Source organism: Mytilus trossulus, unplaced genomic scaffold (genome assembly GCF_036588685.1).
Source record: "Mytilus trossulus isolate FHL-02 unplaced genomic scaffold, PNRI_Mtr1.1.1.hap1 h1tg000050l__unscaffolded, whole genome shotgun sequence".
In the NCBI taxonomy this organism is placed as follows: domain Eukaryota; kingdom Metazoa; phylum Mollusca; class Bivalvia; order Mytilida; family Mytilidae; genus Mytilus; species Mytilus trossulus.
Window position 1 is genome coordinate 328,870 of NW_026963292.1, and position 19,296 is coordinate 348,165.

General features: G+C 33.0%; 1 protein-coding gene across 1 annotated transcript in view; it reads right to left on the reverse strand.

Annotated features, from left to right (window-relative positions):
- The window catches only part of LOC134699321 (helicase domino-like), a 79,063-nt gene that overhangs the window by 55,321 nt on the left and 4,446 nt on the right, over window positions 1–19,296 (reverse strand). Inside the window, exons 2-15 of the mRNA XM_063560934.1 lie at window positions 17,157–17,249; window positions 14,540–15,192; window positions 13,859–13,958; window positions 10,320–10,497; window positions 9,348–9,474; window positions 8,706–8,891; window positions 8,213–8,353; window positions 6,710–6,893; window positions 5,143–5,216; window positions 4,019–4,156; window positions 3,245–3,509; window positions 2,533–2,624; window positions 2,018–2,116; window positions 842–1,019 (exon numbers count right to left, since the gene is read on the reverse strand). Coding sequence (XP_063417004.1) covers window positions 842–1,019; window positions 2,018–2,116; window positions 2,533–2,624; window positions 3,245–3,509; window positions 4,019–4,156; window positions 5,143–5,216; window positions 6,710–6,893; window positions 8,213–8,353; window positions 8,706–8,891; window positions 9,348–9,474; window positions 10,320–10,497; window positions 13,859–13,958; window positions 14,540–15,192; window positions 17,157–17,238 — 2,497 coding nt within the window. The 5' untranslated portion in view covers window positions 17,239–17,249. The remainder of the gene's footprint in view (window positions 1–841; window positions 1,020–2,017; window positions 2,117–2,532; window positions 2,625–3,244; window positions 3,510–4,018; window positions 4,157–5,142; window positions 5,217–6,709; window positions 6,894–8,212; window positions 8,354–8,705; window positions 8,892–9,347; window positions 9,475–10,319; window positions 10,498–13,858; window positions 13,959–14,539; window positions 15,193–17,156; window positions 17,250–19,296) is intronic.

Below are 19,296 nucleotides of genomic sequence, written 5' to 3' on the forward strand. Positions count from 1 at the left end.
TAGATTTCTATTAACTTAAACTAAAGTTATAGTGCGAAAACCAAGAAAATGCTTATTTGGGCCCTTTTTGGCCCCTAATTCCTAAAATATTGGGACCAATACTCCCAAAATCAATACCAGCCTTCCTTTTATGGTCATAAACCTTGTTAAAATTTCATAGATTTCTATTCACTTTTACTAAAGTTAGAGTGCGAAAACTAAAAGTATTCGGACGACGACGACGACGACGCTAACGTGATAGCAATATACGACGAAATTTTTTTCAAAATTTGCGGTCGTATAAAAACCCAACAAGGGAGACCATGGAGTCTGACGGCTTCATCTACTTTCAGTTGAATATTAACTTTGATGGTCAACGTACTGAGAGCACTTTTATCAAATGCAAACCTAAGCAAACAATCGGCGATGCCATATTCGACAATATGGCTGATGAAAATGTTGCCATTGTCAAGGTACAAACAGTTTCGCCACCAAACAAAACTAGGGCAGACACCCCTACCAGTACACCCGTAGAAGTGCTTGCGTCCTTTGGGGCAAAAATTATATTTGTTGATGTATCAAGATAAGAGCTTAACTATTTCTCCTCCTCAACCCCTGTAATGTCATGAATGAACAGCATTTTTTTTTTTTTTTCCTCCGACTCAAATTTTTCAGAACAGTTATACGTGAACAAAAAAAAAATCTAAGATTGCTATTTTATTTTTATTTTTTTTACCTCCTCCGACCCTAACCTTTGACACTAGTTGTCCGTAAACCAACTAATTAAAAAAAAAGGCCTTACATGAACATTTAAAATTTTAATGGGATAAAGTAAGTGCCTTCAGACAGCCCTATATGTTACCTTTTTCACATGCCAGATGAGCCAGAAGTGCTATTGTTTGGATTGTCTTGCCCAGACCCATTTCATCAGCCAGAATACCATTAAGCCTTTTCTCGTACATAGTAGCTAACCAGTCCAGTCCTACATGTTGATACTCTCTCATAGTGTGTTTCAACAGGAATGGAATGGTTGTCTTCACCTATTGTCAAATATTTCACAATCAAAACATTGTTCTAAAGAGAGTTCTGAGAATTACAAAGATATATATACAATTATGTTTATGTATCTTTCGTGAGATTTGAATGCCCTAAAACAAAAGCATTCAGAGCAATTGAAAGACGATTATTCTGTGGCACTAGTACAAATCAATTCAAACAAAGGATGAACTGACATAACAGATAGAAGTGCCATAAAGTATTATAGATCACTAATACTAATATCAAAAGAGTACGGACTATTTTTGCTAAAACACGATTGTTATTGTGTTTAACATGTTATATTTGTAATATGTATCGTATTGTACTTGATTTGTCATGTTTTATTCAAATAAAATGCATTTTATATCTTTGTTGTTACGTTTATCGTGTAAATTGGTCCATCTGTTTTGCAATCTGGAAACTTGCCATATCTTAATAAAGACACATAAATCTTTTGTTGTCAGTTAAATTAGCGTCTGTTCCTTGTTGTCATAACTTACTGTTTTTGTATGTGTTCATCAAAGAGATTTGAAGAAAAGTGTATGAAAATTGAATAAACTACACTAGTTTTGAAAAGATAAAACTGCCATTTTTTCCCCTTATGTATCAGGTGATCACAAGTCATGTGGGTCAGTCATGTGACTTATTATCAAGTCCGTGATGATCAGTTTAATTCGTGAATAGTGTCCTTCATTCATATCCCTTTCCCTATACCTGGAACACTCACATAAAGGTCACATCAATTGAAAATATATATGCAATTATGTTAATATATCTTTCGTGAGATTTGAATGCCCTACAACAAAAGCATTCAGAGCAATTGAAAGACGATTGTTCTGTGGCACTAGTACAAATCAATTCAAACAAAGGATGAACTGACGAAACAGATAGAAGTGCCATAAAGTATTGTTAAGATTATCCTAACACTTATGGAGTCAAATGTCTATAAATCTGACACTAGCAACGGTAGTGCTATAAAATACTATTAATATTATCTTACACTGGTGGAGTCTAATGTGTAGCCTTTAGGTTGTAGACTGGCAGCTTCAGCAGCAATATCTGTCAGCTCTTTGCCTGGTCCAGTTGGGTCAAATTCTTCCTGAAAGAATCATATGGTGATATATAAAACATGCAATATTCTTTGAAGGAACAGTGTTGTACTGGATATAAACAAAAGAAAGGAAATTATTAGCACAAATCATTTAATTATTGCAAAGTTGGGAACCAGTTTCAAGACTTGCATTTCTTAATATATCCCCATTAATTAATCCATTTAGAATTATAAAAATAAAAATTAGAAAAGTTTACTGCTAGTATTCTAAATAAATACTTTATGAATCAGTGATGTAACTGTTGTCTATGACAGGACACTTCAATATCACTGAAGAGATCAATGAAGCGTTTTAAATAGACCTTTGGCTTTACCCCTCCTTGGTACCCATTATAGAAACTTTTCTATTATGAATGTGAGAAAGGGATGATTCTATCATGTAATATTCATTATTCCCATCTAACCTTGACTGGTTCTTGATCTTGTTCCATCAATGATTCTAAACCAACATCCTCTTCTACATCAACTTCTTCCTCCTCCTCCTCTTCCTCTTCTTCTGAAATAATAAGACAAGAATTCTATTACACACATGATTTGAAGCAAAAAACAAATGATAGATATAGTAACTTTATATAAAAACAATTTTGTGACATATTTTCAATGCTGAACTGTCCAAAGCTACGGTAACCAAGTATCTCTGATAAAGCAAGAACTCAGTGCATAAAGCCATGATTTATTATAGGAAATCACTAGCACCAAAGTGGCAACCATCTACACATCTGGTGACTCTTGACTCCATAATTATGAGTGTTAATTCTAAGATATGTTAGTATATAAAGGTACCAGGCACCCATTATTAATCTTATGTCAGGTTTTACAGTAATATTTTGCTAACCATATCATTACATTGATACCAGAAAAAAAATCAAATTAACTGCATTGTTTTTTTTATGAAAACTAAATTTAATAGCATCAAATATTTTTGTTCAAATGCTCTGCAAAGTCAGGAATATGGCATTTGTTATCAAATACTTCGTTTCTACATATGTAGGTTTTGTTTTTTGCTGCACTTCAGGGTTCCATTTTTGCCCTGGGTTTGTATTCCAAATTTGTTTTCTCTCAACCAATTTACAGCTTTTAAACACTGGTCAGTATACTACTGTTGCCTTTCTTTACCTTCAGATTCCTCCTCTTCCTCTTCGTCCGTTTCATCATCTCCTTCCTCATCACTTGGTTCATCATACTCAAAGTCGCTATCATAAGCAGCAGCATACTTCTTATACAACTCGTCCATAGGTAAATCACCCTCATCCTCTAGATCTTTTAATTCATTACTATAGTCTGTTTTTTTCTCATGTTTCTCTTGTTCAGCTATTGTTTCTTCCTTGTCTGCCTCATCTTCTTCCTTTCCTGTAAACTCTTCATCTTTACCATCATCCTGCTAGAAACAAAAATCCATTTAATGATGTTTCAAATTGCAACTTGCACTACCTAGGTTGTCACTTGTGGCTGCTGTGTTACATATTTGTTTTTTGTTCATTCTTTTTTTTGTGCATGGATTAGGCCATTAGTTTTCTCATTTGAATTGTTTTGCATTTGTGATTTCAGGGCCTTTTATAGCCAACTATGCAGTATAGGATTTGCTCAATGTTGAAGGCTATAGTTTACCTAGACTTGTCAATTTCTGTGTCATTTGATGTCTTGTGGAGAGTTGCATCATTGGCAATCATATAACATCATTTTTTTTCCTTCTGTTATCTTTATAATAATACACATCCTTGGTACTAATTTTTTTTATAACTTAAAATGTCAATAGTGCTTATGCTAGCCTTTCATATTGATGCATGCCAAGACTGTTTGATGTGTCGACTGCTTGATAATCAGCAGTAATATATTTCATAAAGAGATTATCTGTTTTTGTACAAAACCAACATAATTAATTTAACTTGCCTCAGGCTCATCCAACTCATCTTCATCAGGTAAACTTGCTGGTTTTTCCAAAATGTCTGATGGCAAAGTTTTTAACAGATCTTCTAAGGGTACTTCACTTTCTTTCTGTAATGCTTCAAGCTCATCTTTTGTTGATGACTGAAATAACAAAATACAGTATAGAACACTCTCTAGTGCAATATTAATACACTTTAATTATAAATTGACAATGGAAAGGGGAATGTATCAAAAAGACAACATCACAACCAAAGAGCAGTAACTGCTTCAACTTAAGAAAATCCCACACGCAGAGGCAGCTTTAGCCGGCCTCTGAGCAATAAGGCATAAAACTCTTTGAAAGAATAGGTATATATGTCCATTTCTCTTTTACAACATGATATAATAGTTGAGTAATAATGAGCATGTCTGCATGAAAGTGTACAGATGAGTCATTCACATAATTCTATCAATTAAATAGTCATAACTCCCGATAGGATTATAGAATTTTACTATTTTACAATTTTAGATAAAGGTACTGTCCCAAGCTAAGGTAACCAAGTATCTCTGATAAAGCAAGAACTCAGTGCATAAAGCCATGATTTATTGTAGGAAATCACTAGCACCAAAGTGGCAAACATCTACACATCTGGTGACTCTTGACTCCATATAAGACTCTGTTTTTTAACATTATAGAATGACAATACAGGGGAAAAAAATGTACTAAGTTTTATTTTCTGTGAAAACAAACAACTTATGCAAAAAGACAAATTTAAGATTAAACAATTATTATTGCATTAAAAAACAAACTGGAAAAAAATCCATCAGAAATAGCATATAAAATCTTACTTCTATTCTTGTTTACCCTGCCAGACATTCCCTTATGTTGAATATGATATGGTAATGATTGTTTGTACATTATATAAATTGCTACATCAGTTAATAGTTATCAAAGGTACCAGGATTATAATTTAGTACGCCAGATGCACGTTTCGTCTACATAAGACTCATCAGTGATGCTCATTTCAAAATATTTATGAAGCCAAACAAGTACGAAGTTGCAGAGCATTGAAGATTCAAAATTCCAAACAGTTGTGCCAAATACGGCTAAGGTAATCTATGCCTGGGATAAGTTAAAAGATAGTTACCTCATCCATTTCTTCTTCTTCTTTCTCTATTGTTTCTTCATCATCTGATTCTTCAACCTCTGGTTTAAACTCATCTGTAATAATAAATAAATATTAAACATCACTCACAAAGATTTCAAAAAATTATTCTTCTGTATTCAAGCTATGCATGTATCATTCACATCAGTAAAAAGTTTACCACATAATTTGATTTGTCAAGAATACCCACTTAATTGATAATATTTAAATTTTCCACAAAGTTTTTCATTTTGAAGACTTAATGATTATGGAAAGTTTTCTGTTGCAATTCAATCAATAGTAAACACATGGTTGCCTTTAAAGCAAAGGACCTTGAATGTGTAGGTAAAGGTAATATATTTAGTTAGCTTGCTAGCTTACTGAACAATTAAGCCATTAATATGTTAGGTATACTATCCTCCTTAGAGAAGAGTAGACTAGTCTTTAAGATTAATCTAACTATCTGTTTGTAAAATAAAAATACTCTGTAAGGAGGGTAGTATACTCTAATATTGATTTCAATGTTCAGCAAGCTACAGATATTACCATTACCTACTCTCAATGTATTTTGCTGTAATAATAAATAAAGAAAAAAACATGGCAAAATCCGTATCATATGTCGTATCATCCCGAGACATCAATATCCGCCCGAGGGATGATATTGGTCGGGGGTGATACGGCATGTGATACGGATTTTGCCATGTATTATACTCTTTATCATATATTTCAACAGAAGAGTATTATAGTATATGAACTGTTTTCTGATCCATAGCACTGGATTACCTTCAGTTCTGCTTTTGTCTTGTTTCAAAGCTTTAAAATAACTGCTCAATTATTTATACGAAGCACCTAGGTTACCTTACATCTTGTTGTTTTGAAAATATTTTATTTATTATTGTTTATATTTAAGTGTTTTGTATTTTTTATAGTTGCATTGAGTGTGCCAAAAAATATGTTGTAAAAAATTGATGTTCGTGACGTCACATACAATATGAAAACTTGATGTACGTGACGTTAAATACCAAACAATGACGTCATTCCAAAAAATTACCTATTTTTAGAAGAAAAAAAATTTAAGCAAAAAAAACCACCTAAAAGACTGACTTTAGTTATAAAAAAAAAAAAAAAGGTATGCGACACGGGGTATGCGATACAGGGTAGGTGATACAGACTGGAAAAAAGAACCTTTATTAGATTTAGTACTAAATATATGATAAATGTAACTAACATTGCTGATCTGATACAGTATACTGCATCTGATGGATGATGTTAGTGGTTTATGTACGAGACTTCTCTTACGAAACATTTACCAATATTTCGCCTTATAATCTCAATTTATTAAAATAATGTGTATACTAGCCTTAGATAACCAAACATTTTACCTTTACCTACAAATCCAGGCAATTTGCTGCAACTGCTTACACCCACTTCTTTTGGTCTCAGATGCATTGTCTCATAGGCACTCATACCACATCTACTTATTTTTATATGTAATACTGACAATTATTTGGTCTCCATTGTCACATTCGCAATCCTACCACATCTCCTTATCTTTAGATGTAATACTAACCATCTCCTGCTTCACTAAGAGAGCCCACAGAGCCTGCTGTTGAGCCCACTGAACTGCCTTGTTTCAATCCTTCAGTCAGCCAGGTGGAATATTTTTCTGTTTGATCCACTATGAAGTTTAAGTGGATATCTAAAGCTTTCTTTCTTTTTTCTTCCAAGCGACTCTGTTGTTTATATTGCACAACCTGTCAAATACATTCAAGATCAGTATACTTTTGTCTTTTAAGTTGGTACCTAACACAACAGGGAGAAAACTCTGTAAAATCAGCTAAAACGTTTTAGTTATGCTGTGATGTAAAGGGGAATATTAAGCTTTTCGATGATCAAAATTGTTGTTTGTCAAACTGCTATATAACCAGTGTAATTTTTCTGACAAAACGGTTGGTTCAAAATTTTTGAAATTTTTATATACTTGTTAAAAGCTGATGCTTAGCAGTAAAGCAGCAAATGTCATTTTTAAAGTGGCCATGGATCAAAACATAAAACCTTACACACTAGTGGAGAAATATACCGTATAGCGGGTTATTTTTCGCGGGGTGTAAATTTTCGCGGATAGAACAAAATCGCCAAAATAAATTCCGCCAATTTAAAAGTGTACATGCAAAGGTAATGTTAAAAGTGTAGAATCCGCCAAAATAATAACCGCCAAAATTTTTCGTATACCTTATTCAATGAAAATCGCGAAATTTTACACCCGCGAAAATAATCCGCTGTAAGGTAAAATTTGTAAGGGTTCTGCAGAACCCAGTGTCTCGCCTATTTTTGCTGTAAATCGCAGGCTCAACAACAATGAAGAAAAAATCTATCAAAATATTCCCCTTGTTACTATTTTATGATTGTAAGAAAATCTAAGTCCATTTAAAAGTAAATTACAGAAAAAACGGAGTAATTTTTTTACAAACTTTACTTCTGGATACAATCTTATGATCATAAATAAGCTTCTGTCCAAGTTTGGTACAAACCCAGGATAGTTTAAGAAAGTTATTAAAATTTTATAAACTTTAACCACAGAGTGAATGTAATGTTTCCCCGCAGAAAAACTAAGTCCATTTAAAAGTAAAATATGGAAAAAATGGATTTATTTATATACAAAATTTACTTCTGGATACTATCTTATGATCATAAACAAGCTTCTGTCCAAGTTTGGTTCAAACCCAGGATAGTTTAAGAAAGTTATTAAAATTCTAAAAACTTTAACCACAGAGTGAATGTTTTGTTTCCCCGCAGAAAAAACTAAGTCCATTTATAGTAAAATACAGAAAAAATGGAATTTTATTTTTACAAAATTTACTTCTGGATACTTTCTTATGATCATAAACAAGCTTCTGTCCAAGTTTGGTAGAAATCCAGTATAGTTTAAGAAAGTTATTAAAATTTCAAAAACTTTAACCACAGAGTGAATATTTGTTGACGCCGCCGACGCCGACGGAATGTAGGATCACTTAGTCATGCATTTTTGACTAAAGTCGAAGGCTCGACAATAACACAGGTGATAGGTTATTACCTTTTCAATGTTGGACCAAAATTCTTTAACACATTTAGCAATCTGACTGGCTATTTTCTTTAATTTCTTTCCTTCTTCTTCCTCTGCTTTTTGTTCTCTCTGCTCCATCTCTAGGAAATGTTTGGTTACCATTTTAGCAATCTGAAAGAACATAAATCCATGCAACATTGATATTTGTATATTTTATGAACTCTACATTGTCATTTAAAAATTGAAGGGAAAAAAACAACATTTCAAAATTATTCAAAGAACTGATTTATAAGTTGATACCACCAAATAACTAGCTTAAACCCAAAGCTATAACCCGGCTTACAGGCAGATTTGAATTATTGTCATGTTATAAAGATGGCATAATATAATTAATATTAAGAAAAGAATTATGTGCAAGTTCTACCAATTAAAGTTCAGTTAAGAACTTATTGTTATATGGCATCCCAAAATGTGTTAAGTACACCTATAAAGACAGTAATGAAAACAGATAAGCAATACACACCTTTCTAGCTGCCACTTTTTTCCATTTCCTCTCTTGCTGGAAATCTGCAGCTAACCACTGCATTTCTTCCAGTAGGTAATCCCAATGACCTTTACACCTTGGAGGTTCATGAACTTTTGGTAACCTTCTTGAGGACCACAATCCATCTTTTCTTAATTCTGCAACTCTCTGCATTACTTGAGCCTCCTGAATTTTTAAAAGAGACAATTATGTCATGGTTTCTAACATACAAAATACTTCATTTTGAAAATTATTCTAGAAATAGTGCTTTCAACAAAACATACTATCGAGTCTAAGATTTTCCATTACAATCAGATAAAGATAAACTATGTAGCAGTTATCATTGCCACACCTGATATGAGTGAGACCAGATATGGAAGCAAAACTGCAAATTAATATTGCCAAAATGATGGAAGAATTACATCACTTGGATGCAGTCTTGCTATGAATTTTGGCTTATATTTATGACGATTTAATTATTCTGGTCCAAAGTTTATGAAATATTTGCAAATTTTCAAATGTCCTTTCTATAAGTTATAATTTTTCTTAAAACATTTATATTGCCAAACCTGTTCTGTTTTCTCTACAATAACCTCTTGTGAGCCTACATCATATACAAATCAAACAGTAATATTGACGCACCTGTTTAGCTCTCTCTACAATAGCCTCTTGTGAGCCTACATCATATACAGAGGATATCTGTGATGGTCTAGGAGTAGTGGTCAGTGGAGAAACTGGTGGTGACTTGTGGCTTTTCACCATAGTGGATCTACAATTTGATGTTTAATTGTTTGTTAGTTAGTTGTGATTAAGGGTCCCCCAACTGCACTTCATGCAAGTCAGTTAGATAAACAAAAACAAAATAACATACCAGTTCAACCTCTCTATTCTTAAAATGTCTTGTCTTTTACTAATGAAAGTTGCCTTGACAATATCTTCAGGCAATAATGAGAAAAGCAAAATTTTTAATTTACTTGGGCCAAAACAACCATTTACCCTGTTTTGATGAAGAATCCATAGAATGAATCAAGTTTTAATTACTGATTTAACCATCTTCATGTTGCTCCGTATTGGTTATTTCTTGAAAGTTTGTCACCTTTTGTTTACATATTTGGCTATGCTGTTTTTTTATAGGACTGGTCAGTGCATTATGGTCCTTTTGGTGTTATCTCCATCTTTTTAGAAAACCTTATTAATGTAATTATTTCAGGACTAGGTCTACTGAGTACTGTACTTGTTTCTATTTTAATATTTTGTTTAAAAAAGTCTTGATTACACAGGCCATGGTTTAATATAATTATGTAGCAGTTATCATTGCCACACCTGTCACAGGTAAGACCAGGTATGGAAGCAAGACTACAAATTAATGTTGCCAAAATAACAAAAGAATTGCAATCACTGGGATGCAATCTTAAAATAAATTTTGGCTTGTATCTTATAATTGTTTTTTTGGGGTTTATCTATTGCATAAAATAGTTTTTCTTAGTTCACAGTGAATACAATTACTGAGAACATGTAAATTTAAGTTTTTGTACCTCATTTTTTATAACAAAGACTTGTGTGTGCATAAATAGCAAAATTCATGTTGAATTTTAAGTGATATTGATAACTTACAATGCAGGTGAACTTGCAGACTTTGTTATTATAGAAGTGATAACACTGAGTGGTTTGATATCTGTAACGGTCTTTGTCAGCTGACTCTGTAGTTGTGGCATGGTCACAGCTGGTGTTACAATTGTCGTCAAAGAACTGGAAACTGTTAGTGGAGGAGACATGGCTGACTGTGCCATCTCTATCAATAGAATAATTATCTGTATTCAAATCATTTATCATTCTATACTACATCAAGTATATAGTGTTACATGTAATGAATATTTTAAGTTAACTGATGTGTATAAAACACTGAATTTTCAAACAAAGTTTATATATTATTATTTAAATTGCCAAACAGCCGTTTACAAAATTTTGATTTCAAGAGGCTTTGTTTAACAATTTGATTTTTTTCTATTGATGTAAAACAATCCTGAATTTAAAAGGTTATATTTAACTGTTCTTACCAAAAAACTTGACTAGTTTTGATTTCAAAGCAAGTTATTTTATAAGGCTTTAGAAGTAAAAGTGTCAATTGTTTTTTTCTCAAAGGAGTTTTGATTTTATCATTTTGATGAGAAAAGTTCAAGGTTAGATGATCTCTTAATTCAACCATGTTTAGTAATTAACATATTTCCCTCGACAACCTACAGCAAGACAGTAATTGTGTACCTGGCTGAATGACTGACAGAGGAACAGCTATTGGTGACTGTGTTGTCAAATATGACAGTTGTGGTTGAGGAATGCTGCTTGTGACTAACGACTCAGTGCCGACAGGTGGGGAGGAATGTGGCGTAATAGGTAGAGCATGACCAAACACCATCCCATGTCTACCTCCTTGGCGTTTTACCTCAAAACCTGTTAAATTATCATAGCAATGGGCTTTCCCTTGCATCTCATTTCTGATAAATAATTATAGCATTGGGGTTTGTCCTGGAAGTCATTTTAGAACTTACTTTTGTGCCATTTTCAGAAATATGCGTTTGTACATGTTATCTAGAGACGAGAGATAACTCTGTTTCAAATAAATCAACTTTGCAATTAACATCTGAACTTTTTATCTAACATGAAAGTAAACTGGGACTCTTATAAATCTTTGTATAACCTGAAAATATGACAGCCTTTCAACCAAAATATGAACAGAAAATAATATAGATCTGGCCTGTAAAATAAATTTGAAGTTATGAAAAGTAAAAAGATGGACAGCACGGTTAAATATCAGTAGGAAATTTAGATGGCCATATATGGAGCAAACCCCAACACTGAATTATTTACAATTGTCAGATGAAAATCAATCAAAACAGGATGAAAGGAAAATGAGCTTTAAACATAAAAGCTACTAAAAGACCTAAAAAGCAGTGTAGTCACATTCAGCCAAGCACACAAAAACCACAACATCTATTTATACCTACCAATGTACACATTTAGATTTATCTTCTATTCATTATTTAGGATTTTAATATAACCCACTCAGTAATTTAGAGTTTACATGTTAATGAATAAACACTAAAACTTTACTTTTAAACAACAGATTTTTTTAATTTAAAGGGGAAAACTATTCAATGTATTTTAAACAACTTTTCTAATTGATTGGGCCACTATACTTTTAATAATAAAGAAGATATACGTCATGGAATATAACAAATGTAATGGACATGTTTTGATTATATAATACCAGTATAGTTCGTAGGGAAAGTTTCTTTAAAAGAAAAATACTGATTTTCCCTTTTGTTCTAAGAAGGTTTATTTTACAACAAAACAAAAGCTTTTATCACATGAAATTGATCCCTCGTCTCATGTGTAGTCATTACATTGAAGGGCTACTCTCATTCGAGCCAACCTTTTGGATAGATTTCTTCATAACGACAGTTTTCTTTTCTTGACCATCGTAAATGAAAAAGTTGAGACGTAAAACTAGGCTTGAAACACGTGTGTCACTCAAACGACTTTAAAACGTCTTCCCGATATTTAAGTCATAGGATTTTAAATCCGAGATTTTTCTTGCTTTTTGACATTTTTCGTCACAACAATAGCTTTCTTTTCTAACCTGTCTTTAAAAGCGGAGGAGACGTCAAAAGTTTGCTTCAAACACGTGCGTCGCAAAGTGGTAAATAAATTCTGTATGTGACATTTAGCAGAAGCCATTTAACCATATCATTTTGTCAAACAATTCAATCAACACCTTTATTAATATAGTCCTTTGTTGTCGATAGCTATAAAATGCAATCAGCTGATTATTGATTTTCTGTCCAAACCTTAATGAGGTCAAGGTGAATTCCGAGTTTTGTCTGATCGGATTAAGTCCGAGAAACTCGAAAAAAGTAAATAAACAAGATGGAGGAAAATAAATCGTTCTATATATTTCTTTCGCCAAATTCTTTCGCAAATGACGAATTTTTATCGCCACAATTATTATTTTTTCGCAAATTGCGAAAATGGCGACCGCCAGCGGAAACCCTGGTACACACAACTTTTGCTGAAAATAATCAGTCAATTTTTCAAGGTATTTTTTTATAACTATCAAGACCAATTTTAGTTTTATGGAATAAAAAATTAAGCCTTAAAACTCGTGACAATCAATTTAAACAGGCTATAAATAAAACTAGATTTAAATATTAGCTCGACTAAAACTTCCATTTTGGATTTTAACAACAATTTTTAACATTTGGATAAGTCAAAAATTTTGACCGTCTTGAATCAGTTAAATATTGATAATTGTTGTTTCCTCAAAGGTTTTCTTTATAACAGTCTAGACCTTTATTGCATTGGATAAGCAAGCAAATATGCATTTGTGCATGTGCAGTAATTTCAATATTCAAGTGTTTAATTTCTTTTATTTGAAGGCTACTAAAATCTGTGTTCCTTAAAAATTGAGTAAAAAAAACAGCCAATATAGAGACCAGTTTTTCATAACATCCAGATCATACTTCTGTTAACTTAAAATAAAATGCATAAAATAATTGGAAAGATTAAATAACTAAAAACAGTCATTACATGCAAGACTAACTACTAACTTAATTACATGTAATCATACACTGTAGATATATATAATATAGAACTTCATAACAATTAACATTTCATGACTTTAATAACCGCATGTTTTGATCGGGTTCCTATTGGTGTCTTTGGTTTTCAATGTTGTGTTATGTTTACTTTTGTTCAATTTTTTGGCCCTGGAATTCATTTTTTTTACTGGCAAGTTTTAATATTCCTTTGTGGAGTCCGTACATTGGCTCACAGATTGAGTTCAGCATTTCTGATGAATGGAAATTCAGGAAAGCATGTTGACACTTACATTTATAAATGGGTTATATCCATGTTTAACAATCAAGTTTTAAATTACATGAATTATCTTCTTTTCCGAGCATAAATGTGCTGAACTATGCATTGTGTATACAATTGGATAGCAAATCTATATTATTATTTGTAAACTACAAGCATGCAGTCATATTCACATCTTTAACTGAAGTATGAAGTACTGGATTGATAAACCAAATTACAGTACTTTTTTATTTTGATATTTGAAATAAATAGGCTACAGCATGCTGCCCTTTATAACCTACCCTGCTGGTTGAGAGCTGCCACAGATGGTGGTAGTGTGGTTGATATTGCCACTGGAGTGGCAATAGGAACATTACTTCCACTGCATGTTAAAACCTTCACCTGAAAAAAAAAAGACAACATTGTTTTGTCGTTATTTAACTTTCATCAAAATATTTTTGTGGTGAAAAGTCAACATAAAACATCTTATACTGTGGATTCATTTATTTTCGTGGGTATCAATTTTCGAGGATTGCTGAAAACTTGCATATTCGTGGATATTTGATTTCGTGGTTTTGACAATTTCTGTTTATTAAGCCTATTATAAATATGTATTTCGTTGAACATTTGATTTCGTGGTTGACCCATACCCACGAAAATTGGTATCCAACGATTAATAATGAATCCACAGTATTTATCTTGCAGTTCAATATTTCATAATTTTTTTTAAGTGAAAATTTAAATAAATGTACGAAAGTCCCAGTTGCTTCTTTTTTTTTTATTGATCAATGACATCAATAATATTGGTTCTTATCAGGAAAACCTTGTATTTTCTTCATCCCCTTTTTAACCTTTATTCAGAAGCTTCGTAACAACACAAGGAAGATTTGGTTTCACAGGAAAAATCTTTTATTTCTTTACAAAAATAAGATGTCTCATAAAATCTGAGCAAAATTCAATTGAACAATTATTAACATCCATACCTCATTATTAATTTTCCTTTCTAAACCATGATCTTCTTCATCATCACTATCAATGTTTGAAGATTTCAAGAAATTGACTAATTGTGGTGTTGGTCTTTTCGTCCATACAAAATAATCCATCATGTTGCCCCCATTTTGCAGGAAAAACAGTTCAGACAAATTTTCAATATAATTCTCTTTGATTTCTAACATTTCTTTAATTTTGTTATCATGAACAAGTTTCCTGTAATTAGCTATTTCAGACGTTGGTGGAGGTTTCTCTTCCACTTTTATTTTTTTCTTTGGCGAGGGACCGGTCGAGCTCTGATTAGCTAGAGCTGTTAGGTTAGGGAATGTGGAACTTAGTCCACTGTGAGATTTAGTCTCCATCAAAAGTTTATTAGCAGCAGCAAAGGCAGATGAAGAATGTCCTCCAGTGCTGGATTTTTGTTGATTAGACATTTTATTTGTAAGGTTGGTATGCGAGGGTCCTGACCCTGTCCGTGGTGGTATAGGACCATGATGATGTACGGTACCACCTCCTGACTGTCTACTTGGTAACTCTTGTTTAACTGTCCGAGGCACAGTCGATGGGATCCCTGAAGTCAGACCATAGACAGGTGTGCCTGGAGCTGTGTTGGCTGGTGATCCTTGAATTAACTGTCGACATAATGCTGAAGAAAAATAAAAGCTCATTTAATATATATGAACATTTCCAAAAATTCAACTGCAGGTTAATTCAGTGTACAAGCAGTATTTTTTTGTTTTTCAAGCAAATTTCTATATCAATAATTAAATATGAGACTTGTATGTATGATTTTGACAAAAAATATAACAAAGGTAATTTTTTGTTAATTATGTTATTGAAGTCAGATATAATTTCACCATTTGTTCATGAAAATACATCTGTAGGAAGTTTTTGCTCATCAAACCACAGTAGTATACAACTAGGCATTTTGACTTCTATGACGACTAGCAGGTACACCAATCAAGAATCAAAATAAGCATTCAAAATTCCAAAAGATTGCCCCTTTACTGGTTAAATATTCAATGTACAGGAACAAAATGCTAACTTGATCTATAAACTTGTCATGCTAGGCCACACTTAAATAATATTTTAGTTTGCCCAAACCCTGGAGTGTAAAGCTTTGGTTAGCTTGCTTTCTAGCCAGGTTAAGTAATTTACCCTCCTTTAAGAAAAGACTAGTCTGACAGATAACCAATCTAAGATATCTGTTTGAAGGACAGGCTACTTTGAACTAGAGGCTCTCAAGAGCCTGTGTCCCTCACCTGTTACTGTATTTACTGATGTCGGTCATCTTGGTTGGTAGGTGGGGTCATTAGACACTTTTTTTAAATAGATACCCTAGTAATGATTGTGGCCAAGTTTGTTTAAATTTGGCCCATAGTTTCAGAAAAGATGATTTTTGTACAAGTTACAAAAATGACGAAAAGTTGTTCAATATTGACTATAAAGGGCAATAACTCCAAAAGGGGTCCTCTAACAATTTTGATCATGCTGACTTATTTGTAGATCTTACTTTGCTGAACAGTATTGCTGTTTACAGTTTATCTCTATCTATAATAGTATTCAAGATAATAACCAAAAACTGCAAAATTTCCTTAAAATTAACAATTTTAGGGCAGCAACCCAACAACGAGTTGTTGGATTCATCTGAAAATTTGTGAGGGGAAAAATCTTATTCTAATGGACATTTAAATCTTGAAAGATTTGCCCTAAATGTCTTAGTTTCAAAGATATAATTCAAAAACTGCATTTTACCGCTATGTTCTAATTTTAGCCATGTCGGCCATTTTGTTTGGTAGGCGGGGTCATAGGACACATTTTTTGAACTATATACCACAATGATAATTGTGGCCAAGTTTGGTTAAATTTGGCCATGTAGTTTCAGAGAAGAAGATTTTGGTACAAGTAACAAAAAATGACGAAAAGTTGTTAAAAATTGACTATAAAGGGCAATAACTCCTTAAGGGGTTGACTGACAATTTTGGTCATGTTGACTTATTTGTAGGTCTTACTTTGTTGAGCATTATTGCTGTTTACAGTTTATCTCTATCTATAATAGTATTCAAGATAATAGCCAAAAACTGCAAAATTTCCTTAAAATAACCAATTCTGGGGCAGCAACCCAACAACAAGTTGTCCCATTCGTCTGAAAATTTCAGGGCAGATAGATCTTGACCTGATCAACAATTTTACCCCATGTCAGATTTGCTCTAAATGTTTTGGTTTTAAAGATATAAGCCAAAATATACATTTTACCCCTGTGTTCTATTTTTAGCCATGGCGGCCATCTTGGTTGGATGGCCAGGTCACCGGACACATTTTTAAAACTAGATACCCCAAGGATGATTGTGGCCAAGTTTGGTTAAATTTGGCCCAGTCGTTTCAGAGGAGAAGATTTTTGTAAAAGTTTACGGACGACGGACGCAGGACGACGGACGCCAAGTGATGAGAAAAGCTCACTTGACCTTTCAGGTCAGGTGAGCGAAAAAAGGGTAGTATACCTTACATTTTGATGTACCTAACATCGACTTCACGGTTCAGCTAGCAAGCTAACCGAAGATATAACCTTTTTCTTCACACTCAATGCAATCGACAGTAACACTCATTTACCTTGGGCAGTGATTGGAATGCCAGTTAGAATGTCAACTCCAGGCTGCTGTATTTCAGATTTATCTGTGCCATCCTGGTGCATCCTCTACTTCCCTACAAGATAAGATACATTGGATTAACAAAAATCAGCAGGACTGAATATATTCTATATAACAGGACATGTTCTGATAAGGACTGCATTTGAAATATGGCCAAAACTTAAATTTGGGCCAAAAAAAATAATATGTGTTTCCTGCTTCCAAGGCAAAAAAATCAGAGTCAGTAGGTTGGGATTTCATTTTTTTTTTTGCACTCAGTCAGATTTGCAGTCGGATAAAAGTCATGTTTGGTTAGGGTCCTGTACCCCAACAGAGTTCGAGAAAATGGTCAGTCCTATTGGTCAAAATGAGACTCGGACCAGTATTTTGAAAGCTAGTGACAGTCCTGATGACTGATGAAATCAAAGAGCTGATAGCTCTGAAGTGGAAGAAGGTGAATAAAAAGTAACTTGAATTACCATAAAAGCAGCCCCACTTACCCAGGCTGCTTTGTTCCATTATTGTTAAAATGTATTTTTTTCTTCAAACAAGAAAAGGTAATAAGTACATTGATTTCCCATCCGTACAATCTCTTTCTATGTTCAGTTGACTATGAAAATTATGTAAAATCTTTAATTTGGCAGTAAAATTAAGAAGATCATATCAAGAGGAACACATGTGTACTAAGTTTCAAGTTGATTGGATTTCAACTTCATCAAAAACTACCTCGACCATAAACTTTATAACCAGAAGTAGGACGGACGGACAGACTAGAAAAAATATTGCCCATAAATGGAGCATAAAAATAGTAAGACTTGTTACATACCCGCCAACTTTTGAAAGTTCCCATATGGGTTTTTACTGCACAACAACAATTTTAAAGGTTACAATTTTTAGCGACGTATTTTGCAAGATCTGGATTGTCTAGAGAAAGTGTCATATTTGTACGATGAACTTACATGCCTTTTCCTTAAGTCTGTTTGCATGATTCTAGTTATTAAATCGGTAGAAAAAATATACATGAAGCTAGCAGACCAGGGTTTATTTTCCAGATTAAGAATATTAGATGCTTGTTGAAACGGGAGAGATCCGTTTGCGCCAAAAATGCGTCCTTTTGCGCCACAACTTATTTTCTCAAATGCTACGTTTGCGCCACATGTTTTAAAATTAGATGGTTTCATTTGCGCCAAAAATAAAACATACGATTGCGCCAGTTAAAAGAAAATTCCTTCCTTACTTCTTTATTCGGACTTGGAACCGGCATTGTAACACGGCACATTTTTCTTTTTCTGAAACAAATGTTTTTATTACTGCTACTGCATGGGTACTTCCAAATTTAATGTTTGTAGTAGCTTTAAACTTCTTTTTTTTGTCCAAAAACACAAACATTGAAGGATGAAATCCACATAAAATAGTTAATAATAGTTCATAATAATAATAAAGCCCATACGCATGGTAGGAACAAAGCTCTGTGTCATCAACATTTGTGGCTAAAACATAAAGAGCAAAAACTTCTATTTTCTATATTGGCATATCTTTGTTAAGCATTAAATTTTATTCTCTCTCTGTAAATTGACTGTCTAATGCTGCTTAAGTCATTTAATTCTCTTCAGAAACTCGTCTTTATGGTGAAATATCTCCTAACATGTGATACCTTTTGGGGCAAAAATAAGAATACATATATATAGTAATCATTAATATTTATGATAGATATATGTACAGGTAAATTGGCGCAAATGAGTTCCGAATATTGGCGCAATTGATACATTTTGAAAATAAAAATTGGCTCAAATGATACCCCTGAAAAACAGTAATTGGCGCAAAAGGACTGCTGCCGTTGAAACTTCCAATTTTGAATAATGCACAAAGATGGACCTTTAACAGGTTGGGAACAACACTCCAAATGAGGGTAACCTAACTGGAAGATCATTACAACCCACTGTAAAAAATGAGCACAAAAAAAGTCATTTATATTCATATTATTTGATAAAACTTTTCCCCAAGAACTATGCATCTATTAAGTACTGAATGGTCAAAACATCATGTTTTTTTATCGACATAAATTTTGTCGTAAATGTAACCAAATGATGTATAAATTGTGTTTTTTCTTCAAATTTCCATCA